General features: G+C 39.3%; 1 protein-coding gene across 4 annotated transcripts in view; it reads left to right on the top strand.

The window, feature by feature from the left end:
- SPIRE1 (spire type actin nucleation factor 1) overlaps positions 1-21,175 on the top strand; it is a 129,021-nt gene that overhangs the window by 103,406 nt on the left and 4,440 nt on the right. For 2 of the 4 annotated variants that reach the window (XM_042798046.1, XM_042798049.1), the window contains exons 9-13: positions 1,233-1,274; positions 8,393-8,556; positions 13,569-13,659; positions 14,544-14,686; positions 20,859-20,996. In XM_042798046.1, the coding sequence (XP_042653980.1) occupies positions 1,233-1,274; positions 8,393-8,556; positions 13,569-13,659; positions 14,544-14,686; positions 20,859-20,996 (578 nt within the window). The remainder of the gene's footprint in view (positions 1-1,232; positions 1,275-8,392; positions 8,557-13,568; positions 13,660-14,543; positions 14,687-20,858; positions 20,997-21,175) is intronic. The other 2 variants (XM_042798047.1, XM_042798048.1) reach the window with 2 other exon arrangements.

Here is a 21,175-nt window from a genome sequence, read left to right as displayed (position 1 = left end):
TGAGCTAATGTAGGTTGGAGAAAACTTTGTTTCATCTACATGTTTTATCAACCTTCAGTTAGGAGCCAGCATTAGGTGATAAACACTCTTATGCTTTAAAATATATTTGCCTTTATGCTATGTTTGGACAGGGATTTAGATACTGTTTCTGTGGCTGTTAATCTGTAGCTGATGTCCTCTAGGTAATGAACTACCCGAAAAATACCCTGACTCCCAAATTTGTCTCTAAGTCAGCCACGTACTGCCTTCACCACATAGATTTATTCTCATGAGCAAAACTCGTTCCAGCACAACCTTTTTTTAAACATCTTTTAAATGCAGTGGTATGTGTGGCTGACAGGCCCTTTAATACCAACTTGCATGTTTATCATCTGTCAAGTAAGACAGATAAGCTGATGTCAGTTTTGATGTGTTCTTGTACATTCTTGTCACTGGGCTTGGCCTGCTTATTTGGATTAGTGCATTGAAAGTTTTTACTTGGATGAGAAATATTTTGAGTATCTGCTCCCTTCAATTACACTTTTTAATTGGAAACATAGATAGGTCTTTCCAGAAATAAAGAACATCTGACCATTTTCTTGTGTAGGAATAAAATGGCTAGAGGCCCAAAATGAAGAGGTTAATATTTTAAAGGCTAAGTCCACTGAAGGTTTTTAAAAATAACAAGAATCAGCACAAATCACACTGTGTTTGGCCTTTTTTTCCATCCTTTTCAAGGAAACTACTGCTCAAGTTTAGCTTGAGTGTCTCTCTTTATTAGTTTAATTATAATCATTGGAGATTATGCGTAAAAAAATCAGAAATATCTTTATTTCAGGTCACTGAAACTTGTGTGAAATGTGGCTTTGTACTTCCAATTTTTTTCAGCTCTTTTGCTCCTCTCTCTCTCTCTCTTTTCCTTCACCCCTTTCTCTCTTTCATGGCATTTTAATTGAAAATACTCTGTTTTTAAGATACTTGCTTCTTGTTTCAGTATTTGATTTATTGAATTCCAAAAATCTCATTCTAGAACTATACAAATATAATTGCTGTGTTTGCAAGTCCCATTTATGCTACTGTAGTTTTCAGACTTTGAGCTTTACTACAGTAAAGCAATAGTATGTCTGACACATTTTGGATTTAAGCAGCAGAATCCAAAATGTCTCAAGTGGAGTTAATCTTTTGTTTTCATTACTCTGCTTTTCTAATAGCTGAATCGTTTTCTTTTTGTTGTTTTTGTTTCTTTTTTACAGCAATGCGGCCTCTTAGCATGTCTTACAGTTTTGACTTGTCAGGTAAAAGGTGCAACAACACCTGACGTGGTTATTGTGCTTATTGTGAAATTTGTTCCATGTGTTTGTTGAATTACCATTTAAGAAAGAAACTTGAAGGGATTCTTCCAAGATATGGTCAGTGAAAATAAAAAGTAAGATAAATTACTTATTAATACCTACATTTCCTTTGCTACAAAAGGATGCCTAGGTATAGGAAACAACTGTATTTCACCTGAAATAGAGTGCTGGAATTCTGTTTAAATAAATAGTCAAAATAAGGTGGCCCAGAGCTATTCCAAACTCTGAAAAGGACTGAGAATACAGTGTCACCTTCAAGTCTGATTTACTTATTTATTGATCTGACCTTTGTGTCTTCACACTCACTTTTTGACTGCACCATTTTTTGCAATACTTAATTTCTCATGAGGATCCAAAAACTAGTTATAAACTCACCTACCTTTCTAGATTTAATGAAATATTCCTATGAATACTAATCTAGAAAGGAACTGTCTGCTCTACTGAGTGTCTTTACAGTAAGTGCTTTGTGAGTCGTGAAATCAAAGACATTCACTCAAAAGAGGCTAAACCTTCCTTCTTTACTGGTTAGCAAAATAATTTGCTAAGGTTTGCTGGTAGCAGCTGATACAGAGGATTCAATAGCTGATCTTTCATCAACTATCTAATACCAAATTTAAAGTCTCCTCTTGGTGGGCCATTAGTTAGGACATGCAGTAATGGTATGAACATCCTCTGCTTCAGAGGCAGCAACATCAAAGAGAGTTTGTACCTACTAGCCAGAAAATAAATTCATTCCTACCTCATTGCACACTAAATTTCCAGGATGCTCAGGCCCAACCTATCATTGAAGTTGAGAATATTCTACATTATCCTCAAAGGTTTGTCCCCTGAGGAGAGCTCTTATGCTAGCTCTTCCTAATTTCCCCTAGGTGACTCTGGAGGAAAACAATTTCCAAGTAAATCCATGCTCTCATTTTGTGAAGAAGCAACAGCAGCTGTACAGTCCCCCCTTCCTTCCAGTTTCATGTAGGAACATCTCATCTGGGACTTTTGCAGAGTTTTCATCCTTTGTTTCTCCATATACTCTTTAACCTCATGTGGTTTCCCCATAGAAAGGCATAATCTGACTGAAATACTAGCATATTGTGAACTAGAAAGACCATACAGAAGTTTTTTGATTGCCATAATATAAAAAATAGAGTAATTTTTTAATGTGAGAGCAAAGGTCACAGGTGACCTATCTGTGACTGTGGCTTCATGTTCTGGCTGAGCCAAGTAGACAACTTGCTGCTGTCAGGAGGCGAGGAGGGGCTCTTGCTGCTCCCTCTCTTCCCCATGCTCCCCTCTAAGCATATAGTTCCCCCTCCTCCTCTGTGCCAGTCCTTCTCACTTACTCATCATAAGATGATCTGGTTAAACTCAAGTAACCCAGAAACAATACCTTTTCTTTTTTTACCGGCTTGGTTTTCTGCTCTTTTAGTGATTTAAACCTGCTTACTATCTGATCAGATGATCAGAGAGCTGGCTGAGGGCAGGTGATGAGCATGGGTGGGTGGGCAGAAGGAACAGGCTCTCCCCGTCGGAGGTGGTGGCAAGCTGTTAATCCAGCTCAAGCCCTTTTGTGAAACCTTACGCTCGTGGTGTATTGTACAGCTACTACAGCTGTCTGGTGGGATTCAAATTATATCTGTACTTGGTATCGTGTTTTGCTCCACTGAAAGCTGAAGGGTCCATGGGGGTTCAGATAATAGCATAAACAGGCAAACTTCAGTTTTCAGAAAGTATTGCTACTTTCAGATATGCCAAAAGTTCCTTCAGTTTTAAGACTATAAAACTGAATGTGCCAGTGACCAACAAAAGGGAAATGTTCAGATCTGTCCTACATGTGTCTGTGTGGTTTTCTTTTGCCTTTTATTTCTGAGAATACTGCGACACCCTCATTTGTTTAAATCCAAACAATATTTTGTAAAAGCTCCCTTCATAATCCATTAATTCATTACCATAATGTTTTTATTTTTAAGAAGCAACTTCATAGCAATCTGTACTGTACTTGGATTTGCTCTTTTTGACTGACCACCGAAGAACTCTTCCTGTTTTCTTTATCCATCTTCCAAATGTGATTGGCTTTGTTTTTTCAAGTCATATGGTGCTCAGCAAGAAGTATCATATGGGATGACTGAGTGATCTGATAAACTGTCTTTAGTAGTAAACTCAGGATGATTAAAACATTCCAGTTAGGTAGATGTGAGACACCATATGAGAAGTACAAATGAATTAAATGGGTTGGGATGTCGATAGTAAGTAGGTAAGCAGTAGTTTTGAATGTTGTTTCTTTGTGTGCTTTTACTTTTTTTCATTATTTTGGAGGTGGGGAAGCTATACTGTGCTTTCATCCCTGTTTCCACATACTTGCTTTTTCACTGCTTTCATTGCTCTCTGCTTGATGGAATTGCTGTCATGAAAAAACACGAACCAGCTGAAAAACAGAAGCGTTGCCTACTAAGTGCTAAAGGACAGATGCAGGCTTTTATTATACTTGCTGTCTGTGACTGGGATGATGCACACCAATTCTGAGAAAACTGTTTTTCTGGCATCGAGCCAGTGTAGTTGGTGTGTCCCACTGCCCGGCTCCACGCATCTGCCTGCTGTTATCCTGAAGAGGAGAGGGAGGGGCGCCTGGGACCTCTTTTTACACTGCTGTTTCCTACTGGTAGAATAGAAGGAGCAAGCAGTAGCCACCTGTAATGAGAGTAACCTAAGAGGTACTCATATGGATCAACTAGGGAGCAGGGCAGTCATTACCCACTTCCTCTAATAGAAAAATAGCTTAAAAGCAGCTTAATTTCGATGCGCTGTGTTGAATGCAGCTGAAAAGATGACTTGTTCCTACTCACAAATTCTTACCTCAAAGCTGTATGCAGGGCTGCTTAGAAGTTGTTACTTCAAAAACAGTCTGTACATTTTGGAGGCGGTGGGTGGGGGTGCAGGGAGAGAAGAAAAAGGAAACCAAAACATTTAAACACAAATTTCATGGGGATTATTCCTGTTGTTCCCAACCCTGTGAGGTGATGTGTATCACTGTTGGCTTTACATGATCTGTGCCTCAGACCAGTGTGAGGAAGGAACTCCACCAGGTCCTGGTAATCTCTTAATTTAAATAACAGAATAATAAATGTGATGCAGACACCAGCAAATGACTGGCAGTTTGGTATACTGATTTAGTAGTTCTCAGGTTTGACATCAACGTCTTCAATGGACTCATTGAAAGGAACAGCACATCTTTGTTACCATTTTATTGGTTCCTTGTTCCTTGGTTCATTATGTAATCTTTCCCAGTATATTATCATCATCATAACTAGCAAAAAGTAAACTTCTATTAATTCTGGAAATCCATTTTATCCTTCTTTTAAACTCAGTGTAAAGGTAAGGTTGAGGAGCATATTTGCTGTACAGAACAAAATTCAGGTTTCTGTTGTCATTATTTGCCAAGGAGAGCTGGTTAGGAGGCAGACAGCATATGGTTACATGACTGCTGTGGTTTGCATGTAATCTGTGGTCTGCTTAATTCCTTGTTTCATAAGAGACATAATCTTTCATGTAAATAAAGGCGCATTTCATATTATCCTAGGGTGGGTTTTTTTTGTCTCCCCCTTCTTAAGGCTAGTCAGGGAAGGTCAACACAAAGATCAAGTAACCAAATCAAGACCTCCTATTCTTTCATTTGCCTGCTGTAATGATAGCTTAGGAGTAACTCAAAAGAAACCAAACATATTAATCCAATTTATAGGTACTGTTCATTGTACTAGCTGCCTGAAAACAGAGAAATGACACTCTCCCAATGTGTCTTGACTCTCTAATAAAATCTTAACCCTAGGCTGTTACTCACATAAGGCTTTTTTTAATATAATTTGAATCATCTTCAGAACATTTAGATACTCTGTTAAACTAGACAGTGTGATCTACTATCCATTTTAAAAAAATACTATTTTTTAGGTTTTTGTTTCAAAGAATTGTCCAATAATTTCTTTTGTTATATTCATTTTTATGAGCATTAGCCTATTGGTTGTTTCTGACTTGTTTATCCTGATTAATTTTATCTTGTTTACGATGATGTATGGTTATTTGCCACCTGGTAATGTTTCTGTTGCCTGAGTACATCACTAAAATATCTTACACAAAGTAATAATTTTTTGGTCTGTGTCTGCTAACAAATTCTGGTTTTAATTTTGGAACAAGTTATTTTTGTTGAAATCTGTTTGCTGAAACTATAAGATTTCATGTTCGTTTCTTTAAATTATGATAATCCATTTATCCATGTATGTCCAGTACTGTAAGTGCAGGAATGATAAACTAAATTTGACCACTATTGTCAAAACGGATTTTATAAATTGGATGTTTTTCTAATTTTATTTTTTTGTTGTTTATTTATTTATTTTATTATTCTTTAGTGTTGGCAAGTTGTAAAAAACCCCTGGTTTTTTTTTTTTTCTTTAGATGAAAGAATGGTGATAAATGACATTTCCTACTGAAGAGCCCTTCAAAACAAATACTATGTTGGGTTATCTTCTCAATTTACCTAAAACTTCTCTGGTATTTCAATAAGACTTATAAACCAACATATGAACAACTCAACAATATATATGAATAACTCATACACGTGGGAATTTAAGTAACAACTGACTTGGGCTTTGTAGGTAGTGATTGGCTACATAAGTTACCTCCAAAATGTATCAGAAGTTTCCATGTTGGGGGCCTAAAGAAATCAGGCCTAAATTCTTTGGAAAAACACAACAAAACAACAGAAAAACACCCCAACCAACCAACCAACAACAATAAAAAACCAAACCAAAACAAAAACCCAACAGAAATTTTACACCATACCCTGGCTATCCCTTCCACCTCCCATAGTGCTCGGGGATGTCTGGTGGATGTTCTCTCCTCTTTCCCCAGACCTATTGTGTGTTTTATTTTTTTGGAAGGAGGGCAGTACTTTTGGCCTTCCCATCGTTTATTCTCCCAGTGAGTCCAACAGCACTTACAGGCCATTCTTCACCCTCCCTGCCATGAGGCAGGGGAGTCACCACCCAGGAAATTTTGGGGAGAAGGAACACCACCTTTGGCTGTTGTGTTGGTGGTGCCGGGGCTGCTTTGCTGGACGGCCTGCTCAGGAACCGCCCTGCGCAATCAAAAGACAAATCAAAGGTTTTTCTCTTGCTCATTTGGGAAACCCTGAGCTTCCTCAATCAGCTGCCTGCCAGCTAATTATGAGGTCTCAAGAAATGGTATTGGCAGCAGGGAGGTGAGGCAGTTTGGGTTTTGTTTTCTTGCTGTCGCTTTCTGGGGATTGGGTTGAGAGGCTGTTAGAGCAGGAATGCATTTGATGTGGAGGACGCCCATGCTGTACTCACAGAAATCTAGGAGAAAAAAAAATGACCATGGTGCTAGTCAGGACACCCATTAGCAAAGCCTTTGAAGATAGGAACTAAGGGTTAGAGAGTCTAAGTCTTTGATTGCAACTCTTTGTAGGGAGGACCTGAAGGCAGTAATAACACTGTAGTACACAGATTCATAGGCTTGGAATGTCACCATGACTTTAATAGTCCAAATGATCTCCTTTTCTTATACTCCAGTTGAAGGTATGATTTCTAGAGGAACTTTAATACATCCCCTGTCCTTTCAGTTTCCAGCATTTAATGATAACCTAATTAATTCTTTAAAATATATATCAATTTAACTTACTCCTTTTCTTATTCCTCTTCAATAGCTGCTCCAGTGAGAATGTTGTAAAAGAGACCTATTACTGCAACTGAGGCTTTGTCTAGACTGTAGAGTTTTAATTTACCTAGTGCAAGAATGGCTTTTATCCATGCAAATTGTGTTGTAGCAGCAGTGACCAAGTCTGTTTATACCAGGGCAACTACGTAACTCCAATTGCTGTGTGAGTACTTACATTGTTGGCACTGGGAGTATCCGGGTGATATAATTTCTCTGTCACAGTCCTCTCGGTAACCTAAAGTACAAGTCATTTGACCTTCTGTGCCTCTTTTCACCATGTATAAAAATGGGAATAATTACTCGTCATTACCCTAGCCTTGAAATACCTGAAGGTACTTTGTTATTACAAGACTGGAGGAGTCCTATAATTACATGGGTAGAAAAACACATTTGTAGAAAGACCAGATGCTTAGGCATACATGCAAATGGGCGATTAAGAGCTTCTCTTCCTTCTCCCTCCGATATAGTTTTCTTCAGGTTGTAATGCAGCACTTTGTACTTTTACAGGGATAAAACTGATTTATCAGACCAAACTCTAAGATCTCCTAAAATATCAAAGCCTAGGTCATTATCGTAATGTCTAAGCTAAGCTAGGCTAAGCACAGCAGACCCAATGCTTACGCTATCTGAGATGCATCTTCACTGCACGCTGGCAGAAATCCCAAGTAATTTACTCAGTGGCGTTACATCCTTGTAAAACTCATGTAGATGAAAATAGAGCTGGATCCCAGTGTTTCTTCTGTAACATGAAGATTTGACATCACAGACATATTTTTAATACAAATGACCCTGCAAGCCTAAGAATTGTGCATATTTTTGATGAATGCTAGTTATTTAGTTATCATTTTGATTACTTTTCTGTGTACTGCAGAATAAAGTGTAATTCTGTCCTCACAGGAAAAACTAGGTTTACTCTATGCTAAACCTCCTAATTTTTGTGTAGCGTTGTCTTCAGATTCACTGAAAACCAACTTGTCCAGATACGGTTATGCATTCTCCTGATACTTGTTATATAGTTAATGATAGACTCTCAGTTGAAGGGAGAATATTTTGGGGCTTAACACAGGATTATTTTTTTTTTAAAGTTGATTGGTGTTAGTCTGAGGTTGATTGAGTATTGTGCACTGCTGCTTTTTTCACTGCTTTCATTCTTTCATACTGCTTCTGTACCACAAGCCATTGCTTGTAGTTCTCTGAGCAATGTATTGCTCAAGTAAAATAATTGCACACATATAACTATCACAATATTTTTTTTTTCCTTTTGTGTGTATTGCCTTGACAGTAAGATTTGAGAAGGCAAAATAAAAGTTAGGTCCAAACACCAACTGTTCTGTTTCTTTTGCTAGATGTATCTACGCCGGAGGCCGGAAGGAAATTAGTGGATGCCTCTGTAGTGAACGGTGGCCTGGCACCACAAGGAAAGCAGAATGGGGCCACACAAGTGACAATACAACGCAAGAGACTCCTTAAGGCTCCCACATTGGCTGAACTTGACAGCTCAGATTCGGAGGTAAAAAATCAGGACACAACTTGCTTCTTGATTTGTCAGAATTAAGTCTTATTTCTTAACTGTCTGAACTGATCAGCTGAGAAGTAACTTGGCAGATTATCATCTGAATTCTTCATGACTGCTTTGTCAGCCCACAGAACTTAAAAAATATTAAATCAGACCTCAAAAATGAGAATATTATTTTTAAAGATTAAATGCTAATTTTGGCCTTAAACCTAGTATTTACCTGTTTTTCTAGATGTCCAGTATCTGTCCACAGTGTATAGGTGGCAATTATGCTTTTGGGAATACAGGCAAATGTGTTGCACCCTTCTGGCACCCATGCAGGAGCTGTCACTAAAGGACTCAGATGTGAGGCCAGCCTGACCATACCAGCTGTTAAATGAAGAGCATCAGCTGTGCTGGTGGGGTTGCAGTTTGGTGCAAAAGTCAATGTGTTTGTTTGCTAGATAGGCTTAGGAAGTAACACCCAACAAATACTTCACAGATAGGAACAAGCAAATACCACTTAGATGAAGAAACAACTTTGAATCCATCCTCTCTCAAGTGGAGAGTTAAAGTTTTTTAAAAGCATAAAAAGGAGAAAATCTTAAAAAAGCTCTCTAGTTTAAAAGCTGAATTATATATGATCCTCAGGAAGTACCAACGTTACCTCCTCAAGAATGAGCTTTGTCTTCTGGACATTATTAATTGATTTTGGCCCTCTCTGAACGTTAAGCTGTCTGGAAAACACATGCAGGCAGGGTTTATTCACAGAGGCTAATTCTAGCCTGGGGAAGGCAGTCTTCCCTGACTCTCTTTCTCTATAGTAACTGGGGAAGGAGAGGTTTCCTGACAGGGCACTTACAAAGGCATCTAAGCTGGAAGATAGGAGGCTGGAGAGAAATATATGTGGGGAGAAATCTATTTCTTCACATACTTTCTTTATCTCTGAAAGTTTGACCCTCTTTGTATTAGGGTCTATCTTGTGGGTGACTTATGTGGGTGCATATTTGGTGCATTTACTGTGAAATCAGAAGAGATTTGCATTCTGAAATCTCTCAGCAGTCTTTAAAATTACAATAGAGGCTATATGAGGTTTTGTTAGTATGAATGATGCTGTGCAGGATGCAGGAATATTAAGACCTGTCAATGAGAGTTGGATCTTGAACTTACAGCTTCCCAGCTTGTAGCTCCATGCATCCTGAAGCTAAGGCAGCACGATATTTCACATGGAAAAATAAGCAAAAGTCAGTAAAAGAAAATTCCGTAAAGGGAAACATGAAGTGATTCTTGTAGGAGGGAAGAATAAGATATCTGACTGTGACTATTGATATATTGAATACTGTATAGGCAAGCAAAGTCACATAGGATAAGATCTGGAACATACAGCAAAAGAGAAATTGAAAATAAATCAGCCACACTGAGCTGTCACAGAGAACAGATGCTGTGCTGGTTTGAGTCAACAGAAATAGCTGGTGGAGCAATTAAGACGATTAAGATGCTCAACGGAATACTGGTTGGGGCTCAGGAACAGTGCTGAAATATGGTAAATAAACAAACTGAAGGGAGTTTGGGTGAAATTTTCTGAGCCAATGGAGGGAGTGCGACAGAACATTTGAAGAAGGTGAAGATTGCTCTGTCAAAATGTCTTATTTCTTTCCTGTCTTACTTTGGAGGTAAAACAGAAGAACGTGTTGTCCCGATTGCCTGTAAATGACTTGACCACCTCTTTGCCTGCAATCTGAATTGGGCTTAGCCTATTTAGAGTTACTCAATGGGAGTTAAAGTATGACTGTGTTATGCCCTAAATTACAGACTACAAATATCTGCACTGCTGAGCTGTGGACCTCCAAATGAGCTATGATGCAGATGCATTTTCTTCCCCCTATATCCCTTTTGTTCTTCTTTCAGCTGTGTTGTGATGCAGACTACACCCCAACATTCAGTTTTGTCAGCCGGAGGTGAAAAGGAAGGTCTGATACAGCCCTGTGCCCATTTGCTGGCAATGATGAATATTGTGCGAACCGTTTCTGCTTTCTGTCCTTGCTTTTTTCTGCATCGGCACTAGACTCACAGTTTCAGAGGGGAAGCAGGAAGTGCCATTTTGCTTTGTGTGGCTAAGAGAAGTAGCAACATAATAATGATTTTTGATACAGATATAAAAATGGTATCTTCCTAATGAAGCTACAGCTGTCTGGACAAAAGTCAAGCCAGTAGCATATTCAGACGTTTTAAGGTGATGCCTTTAAAGCTGCAGCTTTCTCAGTACTTGTAGAATTCTAATTGTTAAGCACTCTGTAGAGAAGCACGCAGTCCCAGATATTGGATTGATCCAACCTGAAATGTAAAATGTCAGATTGTCTATCATAATAATCCACAGTTACTGTATCGATATGAAGAAATTCGTGATGGTTCAGCAGTACTTCCTATACAAGATTTCATTCTCAAAAAAGCCTTCCATGTTTGAGAAATCATAGGGCAGTAATAGCATTTTCAGTGCGTGTGTTTGTGCACAGAAAAAATAATTTGAAATGACAAACCAGGAATACCTGTTGTCCAAGTAGGATCATATGTTAAATTTAATATACTCCTTGCTTCCATTCTATCTGGGTTGGTTGTTTATACTTACTATTTTTTATAGTTAGCCATTGGCTCTGACAGTTCATTCCCTCTCATTCTTTAGAATAAGAAGTGTGGCTCCTGGAATCTTTCTTGTAGATCTTTACCATAGAGAAGCCCCTTACTCTCTGGCTTTGCCCATTTGTTTAACTCTTTTTGAGACTCTTAGGCCGCTGGAATAGACAGTGTTCATCCATTAAGAACGAAGTAACTAGAAGTCTTTCACAGCAATGGGAGCAAGATAGAGACATCTGAGTGCTATCTAGTTTTGCAACATGTGACTGAGACATTATGTCCATCCTGAGTTCAGAAGTGGAATAAAGAAGGGCCAATAGCTATTTCTTTCTATTGAAAGGTGGCAGTTATCAAAATTAGATGGACATGTGAAATATTTCTGTAATCCCTATTTTACAGCTTTATATTAAAATACATACAGGCTTTTGATATTTTCAGTTGTGCGCAATGGTTTGTCTCTCTTCTCTCTGTCCCAGTGTTTCTGACATAGGAAAAAAGAAAGAAAACAGAGAACAAAACACCCCAGAAAAGCATGTAAATAAACATGTTGCCTGAGTCATGATTCAGTCTTCTGTAAAACTCTACAGCATAAGATGTCAACAACCGAAGCACTTGTAATTTTTGGTCAGGTCTAGGTAGGGTTCCACAGAACAAGAGACTTCTCTAGACCAAGGATTGCTTGGATTGTGCTCCAGAGACAACTGTTCCCCACCTGCTCCTCAAAAAGTCCTCTCTGAAGCCCTGTCTGCTCTTCATTCGTAAAAATGAGCAGCACAGCACCATGGTTACGTTTTTCTAATTGACAGCTTACTTAGTTCTTCATTTTAGCTTGTTAGCTTCTCTGGCAATGAGAAAGTAATCTTCCACTCAAAAGAATTTGACTTCTACAAAGTGAAAAGTTGAGTAGTTCTCTTTGTACAGGGTTTATTCTCTTTCAGACATTTAAAATGTTTAACTCTAGGCTTGTGAACACTGTTGCACCCCTTCTAAAAAACAGTGCATCCAATTGTCTGGCAAGTTCTCCAGTGATTATGACAACCATGCAGCATGAACTGATATGCAAAGCTATTTGAGCTAGCTCTGTAGCTAAGCTGTCTTGGTTTCTGTAAGTAAGACAGCTGATGTAGCTAAACGTGCTCCTGAAACTTCCCTGCAGGCTTCCTAGCACAACTGTATTGCAGGGTCACAGTTAATATATTAAAGTGAATATATGATTTTGGGATCTGAGCTGGTTTGAGGCCCTTTGCAGAATACTGTGCTGTGACATATACGTGGGAACAGGATACCTCAGTGTCCTCACGTACAACACATACCCGTGGGCTAAGTGTAAAGTACAGATGACCTGATGGGAATTTGTAGAGGCCTCTGTCCTGTGAAACATGGTGCCCATTGAGGTGATCCTGCCAGCTTTTCTTTTCTGACTTGCTGTTGCCAAAGAAGGCAACCTTTCAGACAGTGGAGGTTTTCCCACTTGTGATTCACATAACTAAGGAAATCTGAGAGAGAGAAGCTCAGCCACTGACTGGATTTTAGAGCAGGTCATCTATTTGATCTGTAAGTCTTGACATCTTAAATGATGTAAGTCTCCTTGGTTAAAAGCATCAACATTAGAGCTAAAGAGCATTCACACTCCGTCCTTCATCTGTGTTCCTTTGGGAGGCTCCTGTGATGATCTGTATCTTGCTGGTATCTGGTGGCTGAAGGCAGAGGTTTTAGGTGAACGCAAAGGATATAATAATTTGGGTGGCATAATGCTTTAGCTAGCTGAAGGGTGTTAGCCAAAGCCTTTTTCACTTTCATTCATCTTGCAGGAATTGCTCTTGGCTGTTGTGATGAAACATGCTCATACGATGAATGAGATTTCTTTTAAACACAGAATGCAGAAATGCACCAGGATTAGGAATTAGAGAGCAGTGCAGTGGAGATCAGATTAATTTCTCTTTACCTGAGTCACTTGAATGAGTGGCTCTCATTCCTTAGGAGACCAGAGAAATTCAAGTGCTGATTCCTTACTAGTGTGAGAAATAAAGTTGAATTAACGTATCTGCTGTAGCTGCAAATCCTTACAGGACCTTGAATACAATGAGGAAGATTAAGAGGTTACAATAGATTCATGCACCTCTCTTCTGATCTTGTTCATTCATGCAGTAGTTAAATACACTGAGTTCCAACCATGTACCGTTTATTCCAGTTTCTAAAAAAATTGCGAATTGAAAATGCCATTTATTCAGTGGTGTGTAGAGTCAACATTTTTCTCAGGACTTCTTCTAGGGCTTTGAGTGATTGAATGGTGCAAAATACCTTTGATATCTTGTGATTTCTGTGTACTAAGAAGTAGTAAGAGAAGAAAAAAACAATCCTTGAGGAATTCTGTTTCTTTTCTTCTTGCCATACAGGAGGAATCAGTGCACAGATCAGCAAGTAGCAGCAGCATCTCTCCCTCACAAGTGGAAGACACCTCTCAAGAAGGTACCAGCAGCAGAAAGAGTGAGTTTTGATGAGAGTGACCAGTGGCTGCTTTTACACACTCCTGTTGTCTTCTGTTCTGTGAATTTTGTCTGAAACTTTTATAGAAAGCTGAAACTGAGTGTTGTTAATGGAATAAATCTCTAAAGCTGAACCCTAGAACCTCATGAATAGGTCAAATTTGATTAACAATTGGAAAGCATTAGCCTTCACTATATGTGGATGTCGTTGTGAAACAGAAGGTTTCATACTTTGAAGTTGATGTGGAACTACAGAGGAATTCACAAGTGAGTGGGGGGTAGTTTAGATATGCTCATCTCATAAAAGAATTTGTTGCTACAGAAATACATTCTAACCTAAGAACAATTTAAATGTTTCTTGCATCTCTGTCACCATGGCAGTGAATGTACTTGTTTGAAAGACACATAGCAATCACCAGTCTCTCCCATAAGTACTTACTGGGAAGAAGGGTAGATCTGTTCTTTTTTTTCAGGCACAGTTATTGTAGGCTTTCCTGTGTAACAATATTTTTCATTTGTTTCAAAGTGATTCAGTTTCATTAGAAATGTTTTGTAAGGAAATGTGTAATCTGTGCATGTATTTTCTGTGCACAGTGGTGAAATAAGTAAAATAAGCCAATACACTGAAATACTGAATTTATATACAATGGTAACTGTACAGTAGCATGCCTATATTTGCTAGTTCTGTGAGTGTTCCTGTTCTCTCAATCTGGAGAATGTGATGAATGTGGTACCTGACTTAAAGATGCTATGAGGATGGATGTGTAACATCAGCCACCAATAGTGGGAATTCTGGCAAATCAGTGGCAGGTTTAAGTACTGAGCAATCTTATCCAACAGTCTGTCTTACAAGAACTAATTTTTTTATACTGGTTGAATCTTTAGTGCCTCCAAAATTCTTGCCCATATCATCTACACCACAGCCGGAGAGACGGCAGCCACCTCAGAGACGACACTCCATTGAAAAGGAAACGCCAACCAATGTGAGACAGTTCCTACCACCTTCAAAACAGAGCTCCAGATCACTTGTAAGTGGAGTGGGTGGTAGGAGAGAAAAAAAGAGGCATGCTAAGAGTATAATGAAAATTAAAACTTGGCTTCAGTGTGATTAGGACTTCACTCAAAGAAAACTCCTCAATTCAGAAACAGCCCTTGGCTACTAAAGACGTTTTGAAATCAAGATTTGAACTTTGTCTCTCTAGCACATTTATCCAAAATCCCAGGTACAGGTGCCTCAGAAAACATTTGCACTTTGATTAGGACTCCGGGTAAAGCCACGTGTCTTGATTTTGTTCCAGAATGTTACCAGAACAGACGAACTTCACCTTGCTGATTTTCCGTTTGAATAGAGACAATTCCAAAGCAGTGGATCTATTTGGGGGAATTTTTTAGTTGTTGGAAGGATTTTAGTTAATGGTTGAATGAATGGAATGGTTTCTTTTCTTCCCACCTTAAGAATTTGTGTGGTAATGTTTATATATATGAAAGATCTTTCAGTAATCCAAATCAAGGTTTGTCTAAGTTGCTTTGTTGAAGTTACTGAGGCAAAAACCTGTATTATTGCTTGAACAGAAAGTACAGTACATTTGATCAATTAGCTTTAATTGAGAGCTGTTTTCCAACAGAGTATAAACAGCAAAGGATATGAAATCCTGGTTCATTTATGCTGACATACTGATTAGTGCTTTGTAATTTCATGAAAGATATGTTCCTCGTCTCTTTTCCTACCAGCAGGGTTTCAAAGGATGCCCCATGAGGTGCTGGTGAATAGAGAAATCGATAAACACATCCTAGTTTTGAAAGGAAGGGAATATTCACCTGCCCCTCTTGTAGTGCAGTGGTATTAATGGGCTTTGAAGAATGTTTTTGTTGGCCCAAGAGGTGGTGACTGGGATCCAAACCTATTAGACAATGAAGTTGAACAGTAACAAGAAAACAAGCTCCAAATATTCCCGCAACGTGCTTCCTCCTCTTCTTTTCAGAGGGTCTGCTGGATTTTGTTTATTATATCCTTCCAGGTAGAATGTAGTTGCTCAGTCCAGGTGAAGGTCTTCTTAGTAGCATGTTGATAAATGCACAACACAGGTAGACTTCTGCCAAAGTGAGCTTGGACTAGAATGTATTGCAGCAGAACCAAGCTGGAGGGTTCCTTCAGCATGTGTTTGAAGACACTATCATGTGAAATGGATATCCCTGTCATTGCCTGCTGCACTCACTATATATGGAAGCACAAGCTTTATTTTCTGATAGGCCCAGTCATTCACAGACATATTGTTTAAAGGAAAGAGGGGAGAAAGTATTATGTGTTACACTGAGGCATTTGCTCCATCACGCTTATAGTGTATCTAAATATGTTACACCGTTATATTGATCTGGTATGTATTTGAGAGGATTATGCAACTTAAAAGTCTTATATATGAGGCCATTATTTTAAATAGGTCAATCAAGTTCTTAGCAGGACCTTTTTGACCACATAAGTATTTTCCCTCTGCCAGTCTGTTCATGGACATATGCCTAGAAAAATATATACAAAATAAAACCATTGCAAAAAAACTAATTCAATTACTCTACTTCCCCTTAAAAATAGTAAAGGAAAAGGGAGAAAAAGCCATTAGTAAGTCAGGCTAATGTGGGAACACATGGGAAAGGTTTTACTAGTTTCTTTTACGCTTGGGTTTGGGTTTGTTTTTTATTTTTTTGATCAGGTTTTTTAATCTTTAGAGAACTGTCACCTAGCTTGGTTTTGGCTATGAAGTGAGAAAGAAGGAAAATCAGTAGTGAAATTATGTTCAGTTAGCAAGAACCTATTTTATTTGATGCCTAGAGAGCTAATTCTTTAACTTGGCAATAGTGCCCTCTAGGGTGTGACAGACAGCTCCCACAATACTTTTATTTTTAGTTTTGGTAGATGATTTCTGATATGTTGGCACTGGCCCAGTGCCACGCTTTGGCTTAATGCAAGTCCTTCCTTCCCCGGAGGGATGCCAGCTTCTTTCCATGGCTGCGCCAGATGCTGCAGGTGTAACATCACCGCTCCCGGAGTGAACACTTCGCAATAAGTCACGAATAGTATTTACTTTTTGTTTGACTTCACACTTCTTCATCCCTTCCTCCAGGATTGATGGAGTTTCCTTTCTTATCACCTGCTCCTGTGACCGCAGTTTCTCTCCAAGGTGAAAGAGGCCTCGTCAATAAGTAGCCCTCAATGCCAGGGAAAACAGGCAGGAGTTTGCTACAGTCTCCGAGCAGGATTAGCAAGAAACTGGTCTGCCTTGCATACTAAAGATGGTTTTGTGAACTGGCATCTCATCAGACAGAGGGAGTTAGATCTAAGTAGGTGGGGAGGGGAAGCAGACTTGGAAAGATGCCAAGCGTAGTCCTTTTGATAAGTCACCCTCCAGGGCTCCACGGAAGGGCAGGGCAGCTCAGGGATTTGTCAGGGGGTCAGCCTGGTGGTGTGCTCACTGTAGCGAGCCAACTCGGTGCTTAATCAGTGAGCTGAAGCCAGTGTCCCGAGATGTACATATGAATGCCTTTGTAGTCTGTTTGCTTTTTAAATTATTATTATTATCATTATTATTTTTGATGACCCAGAGGACCAAAGCTTAATGATTTCGTTTATACACAGCATTCGCTTCTCTGCTTCCTATCTATTGTTCAGGTTCCTAGGATAACCAGTTTATTTCCAAGGATGACTTTCAGACCACTTTTTTCAACTATGCAAACAGCTTCTCTGCTCGGCTCTCATCCCATTGAAGCAGCCATGTGTGGGGTGGCAGGGGCTATGTACTATCTCTGTGAGAGAGCTTTTGCCAGCAGGTGGAAACCCACAAAGGTTTGCCTCTTTTTGCTGGCTTTGGAAATCACCTTCACCAGCATGTTCCCTCCTAGGGGAGCACTTCCTAAGCTGTGGCAAGAAATAAAGCTTAGGCTGGGACCTTGCACCTGATTGACGTTGATTTCAATGTGTGTAGGATATTTGTGTGTCTTCAATCACCTCACGGGGGAAAGAAATCAGTTCTGAAAGGACAGCAAACTAAAAATGCAACATCACAAGATTATCAGTGGAACAGACCTTAAATGTTACAGCACATGAAGATCCTGCAGCAAAAATCCAGCAAAACTATTGTAACCCTTGGACTATGTTGAAAAGAATAAGGTTTTATGTTTCTAACAAGATAGACTATGTAGAATGGAAGGGCATTTGCAATCTGTTTTACTTGAAAACCTACGTATGATTTTGGTCCTCAGAACACTTAGATATCAGAACTTGCAGAATAACTAATAGCTATGGACTGGGGAAGGCTAATCCACTAAAAAGAAAAACAGAGTAATTTACCACTATGTAGAAGTGAACATGAATAATTTAATTTTCTCCTTCTTTTTCTTGTCTCAACCAGTAAGTGTGAAACCCATTGCAGGAGATTTTATAGTTGAGATATCCAGCTGACTTCTTAGCAACTTACAGTCTGCCAAAGCAACGAGAGTTTAGAGTGCTTGACTAATTGTGAATTGCAGAATTTAGAGGCCAATCCGGCACTTGTTCGTATTGCAGTTCACTGGGGCAGCTCATTTGATTGCCTAGTGAGATCCTGTAATGAGAAGTTTTACAAGGAATGTATTAGTGTAAAAATGTGTTAGTCATAAGGGGCTATTAGGTGCGTGTATGCTGAGAATGACCTACAAAGCACTTTATTTCACATTATGGATATGTAGTTCTTACTACCTGGGTTTCCTGAGTAAAAAAAAAAAATAGACATATACACCTTAAGCCATTATGGTGTTTATAATAAGACTCCACAGTCAAAGTGTTAAGCCGGTTCTTATGAGGATCTTGAAAACTTCAAGTTCAAAATACTATTTTTATGTAAGATTTTTTTTTCCTTTAAAAATAAGAATACTGACTTGTCTCTTTAATATTAAAATGAGTATTGAGTACAGTTCCAGAAAATCAAGACCATTCAAACCACATTTTATCTTTAGTATGTTCTGTTGTTTGCAAGTGCTGCAGAGAGCTAGAGTTCTCCCACCTGGAGCTGCCTAGCTTGAGTGTAGATTATTGTTGGAAGTTTGAGCAATAACTCCAAAGCATCATTGTTTAATGAAGTTTAGTCAGTGCTTAGTGTCATTTTAATTAATTTCAATGCCTTTGAGGTAGTGTAGAAGCAAAATATTTTCTTGTGTACTTATTTCTATTCTGAAAAGGGAAAAAAAAAAATCAAGCTTTTTCCTGAAATCAGCATAATATTTATCTTCCATTTAATGTTGCATTAACATTTTGTTGTCCTTGTGTAACCTCTGGAATTAAAACATTAGCATTTAAACATGTGAACATTTTCTATGTTTCCCCTTTGCCTGCTAGCTATTTCTGTTTTGCTTCAGTGATAATCATTTTCGATTGGTACAACAACAGGCCCACACTATTCCCCTAATACCTGCTCTACACCTATAGCAGATCCGCAGACTTTCTTCCAAGGAGCAATATTCCCTGACGTCATCGTTCTGTAAATTAAAGGAATGGGCGTTCATGAGGGGGAAGGAAGAGCTTCAAGTAAGAAACATGTTGCTAAAGGACTTAAAGCTCTGATTGATTACAAGCATTCAGCCAGGCTCATTCACCTCGGACAGTTTCTCTGAGCCTCCCACGATGCAGACTCAGAATCGCGGGGTGCTGCTGGCATTGTGTGCCTCCCACTTTCCCACCCGGTGCCTCTCCCGTCTCGCCCCAGCCTCCAGCCGAGCCTTCCCCGTAGCGAGGCAGTTGCTATGGGGAGAACCCAGAATGAAACCCTGGGAGCTGCCGGGTAGCTGTAAAGTTGCTCTTAAGGAACAGAAGTTACTTTGTTTTGGCTGTGCAGTTTTACACCTCAGAGCAAATTGCAGTTGCTTTTGATGTAGTTTGTTCTTTCCAGACAACTAGTGCTTCTATACCCCAAAGGTTTAGCTGGCAAATCTAACAAAGTTAACTCAATTCTAGTCTTTTGTGGGGTACCTTAAACAGAGTGAAGTTTCTTTGTGTTCCCTTTCTAGATAGGTAAGACAACAGTTTTTAAAAATATGGTGGTTCCTAAATGCTAATGTTTGCCAGGTCTGCAACGTAGAAAGATTTTCTTTTTTATCTAATGGAAAGACAGACCAGACCTCTGAGTACTTGGAAAAGGAACATTTCACTACTAGTCCGATTCATCACTTCCATTTGTAAACGAGATCTCCAAACTGTCAGCCATGTCTTTGTATTTGCAGGAGAAATTTCCTTCATTTATTCAGAGAGCATTACATGTCATTGTCATTACCGCACAGTAGCCCCTCTGGGTTGACTGAAAAGGTTCACTAAGCATAAAGCCATGGGAGTTCCCACAGAGGTTTCTGTCTTTCTGTTGGAAATGTATAATCAACTACAGGGCTGGATTACAAATTGGGTTGGTGCTTTTTATTCTCTGGTACCAAATTCAGGAGTTCTCTACTCAGTATTCTCCTAAATGCTGCAATACCAAACAGATGCAAAATTTTGTAAGTGGAAAGTCGTGTTGTTAGTCTCTATTTGAGTGTCTGCCATTAATAATGCAACATTGGGTAACCTGGTCTCCAGCTTTATATTTGCAGATGATTCTATAAAACTTAAATTGTTGCTGTTACTTTCCTGAGGCAGAAAGGAGAACTTTTCTGCCTGAACTGACGTAGCTTTTTCTAGTCTTGGTGGGATTCTGATCATGTGAGCACCAAGATGCGGTACCACTGAATAAAAAATTCTGCTATAATGGGCAACTAACAACTTTCCTTGGCCACTCTGGGCATCACAGAGTCTCAGGGAAATTGCGTGTCTTCAAACGGTATACTTAACAGTAATGCCATCTGCCAAATCACCTTTTCCCTTTCAAATTAGAAACCTGAATGTTGATTGGTTTGAAACAAATCTTCATAAGAAAAGACAAATGGAGAGAAGGGTCGAGTGGTTTGAGGAGGAAAGGTGAAGAAAACTGCCATCGTTGTGAAGGCTGAACGTCAGACCCTTTAGATCGCACTTGCGCACTCTGAAGCAGTTTGGAACTCGCGTGATGCCCATGAATGAGCCAGTGCTATTCCAGTTTGAAGGGAGAACCCCTCTGTTTCTGGAGTTGCTAACCAGGTGGCTGGTTGTCTAGGTTGAAGTCCGGAAGAAGCCATTTGGGTTTGAAATAATATGGGGTTTTTGGCTTCCAGGAGGAGTTCTGTTACCCGGTGGAATGTCTGGCCCTGACGGTGGAGGAGGTCATGCACATCCGTCAGGTGCTGGTGAAGGCAGAACTGGAAAAGTACCAGCAATATAAAGATGTCTACACTGCTCTCAAGAAAGGAAAGGTAGGGATGAGTCTGTGGAGGCTCCAAAACTTACTGAGGGAGGCCAGTCACACAAGCCGCCCATTTACACATTTGTTTCTTACCCTGTATCAGAGAAAAAGAAGAGATATCCACCAAACATCCCCCTAAATGTAGAACGCTTGGGTCAGCTTCCCTGAATTATGTGCAGAAACATCAAA

The sequence above is a fragment of the Tyto alba genome, unplaced genomic scaffold, assembly GCF_018691265.1.
Source record: "Tyto alba isolate M040663 unplaced genomic scaffold, T.alba_DEE_v4.0 Super-Scaffold_27, whole genome shotgun sequence".
Lineage (NCBI taxonomy): Eukaryota > Metazoa > Chordata > Aves > Strigiformes > Tytonidae > Tyto > Tyto alba.
Note: the sequence above shows the minus strand (reverse complement) of the source record. Positions and strands in the feature narration are given on the sequence as shown.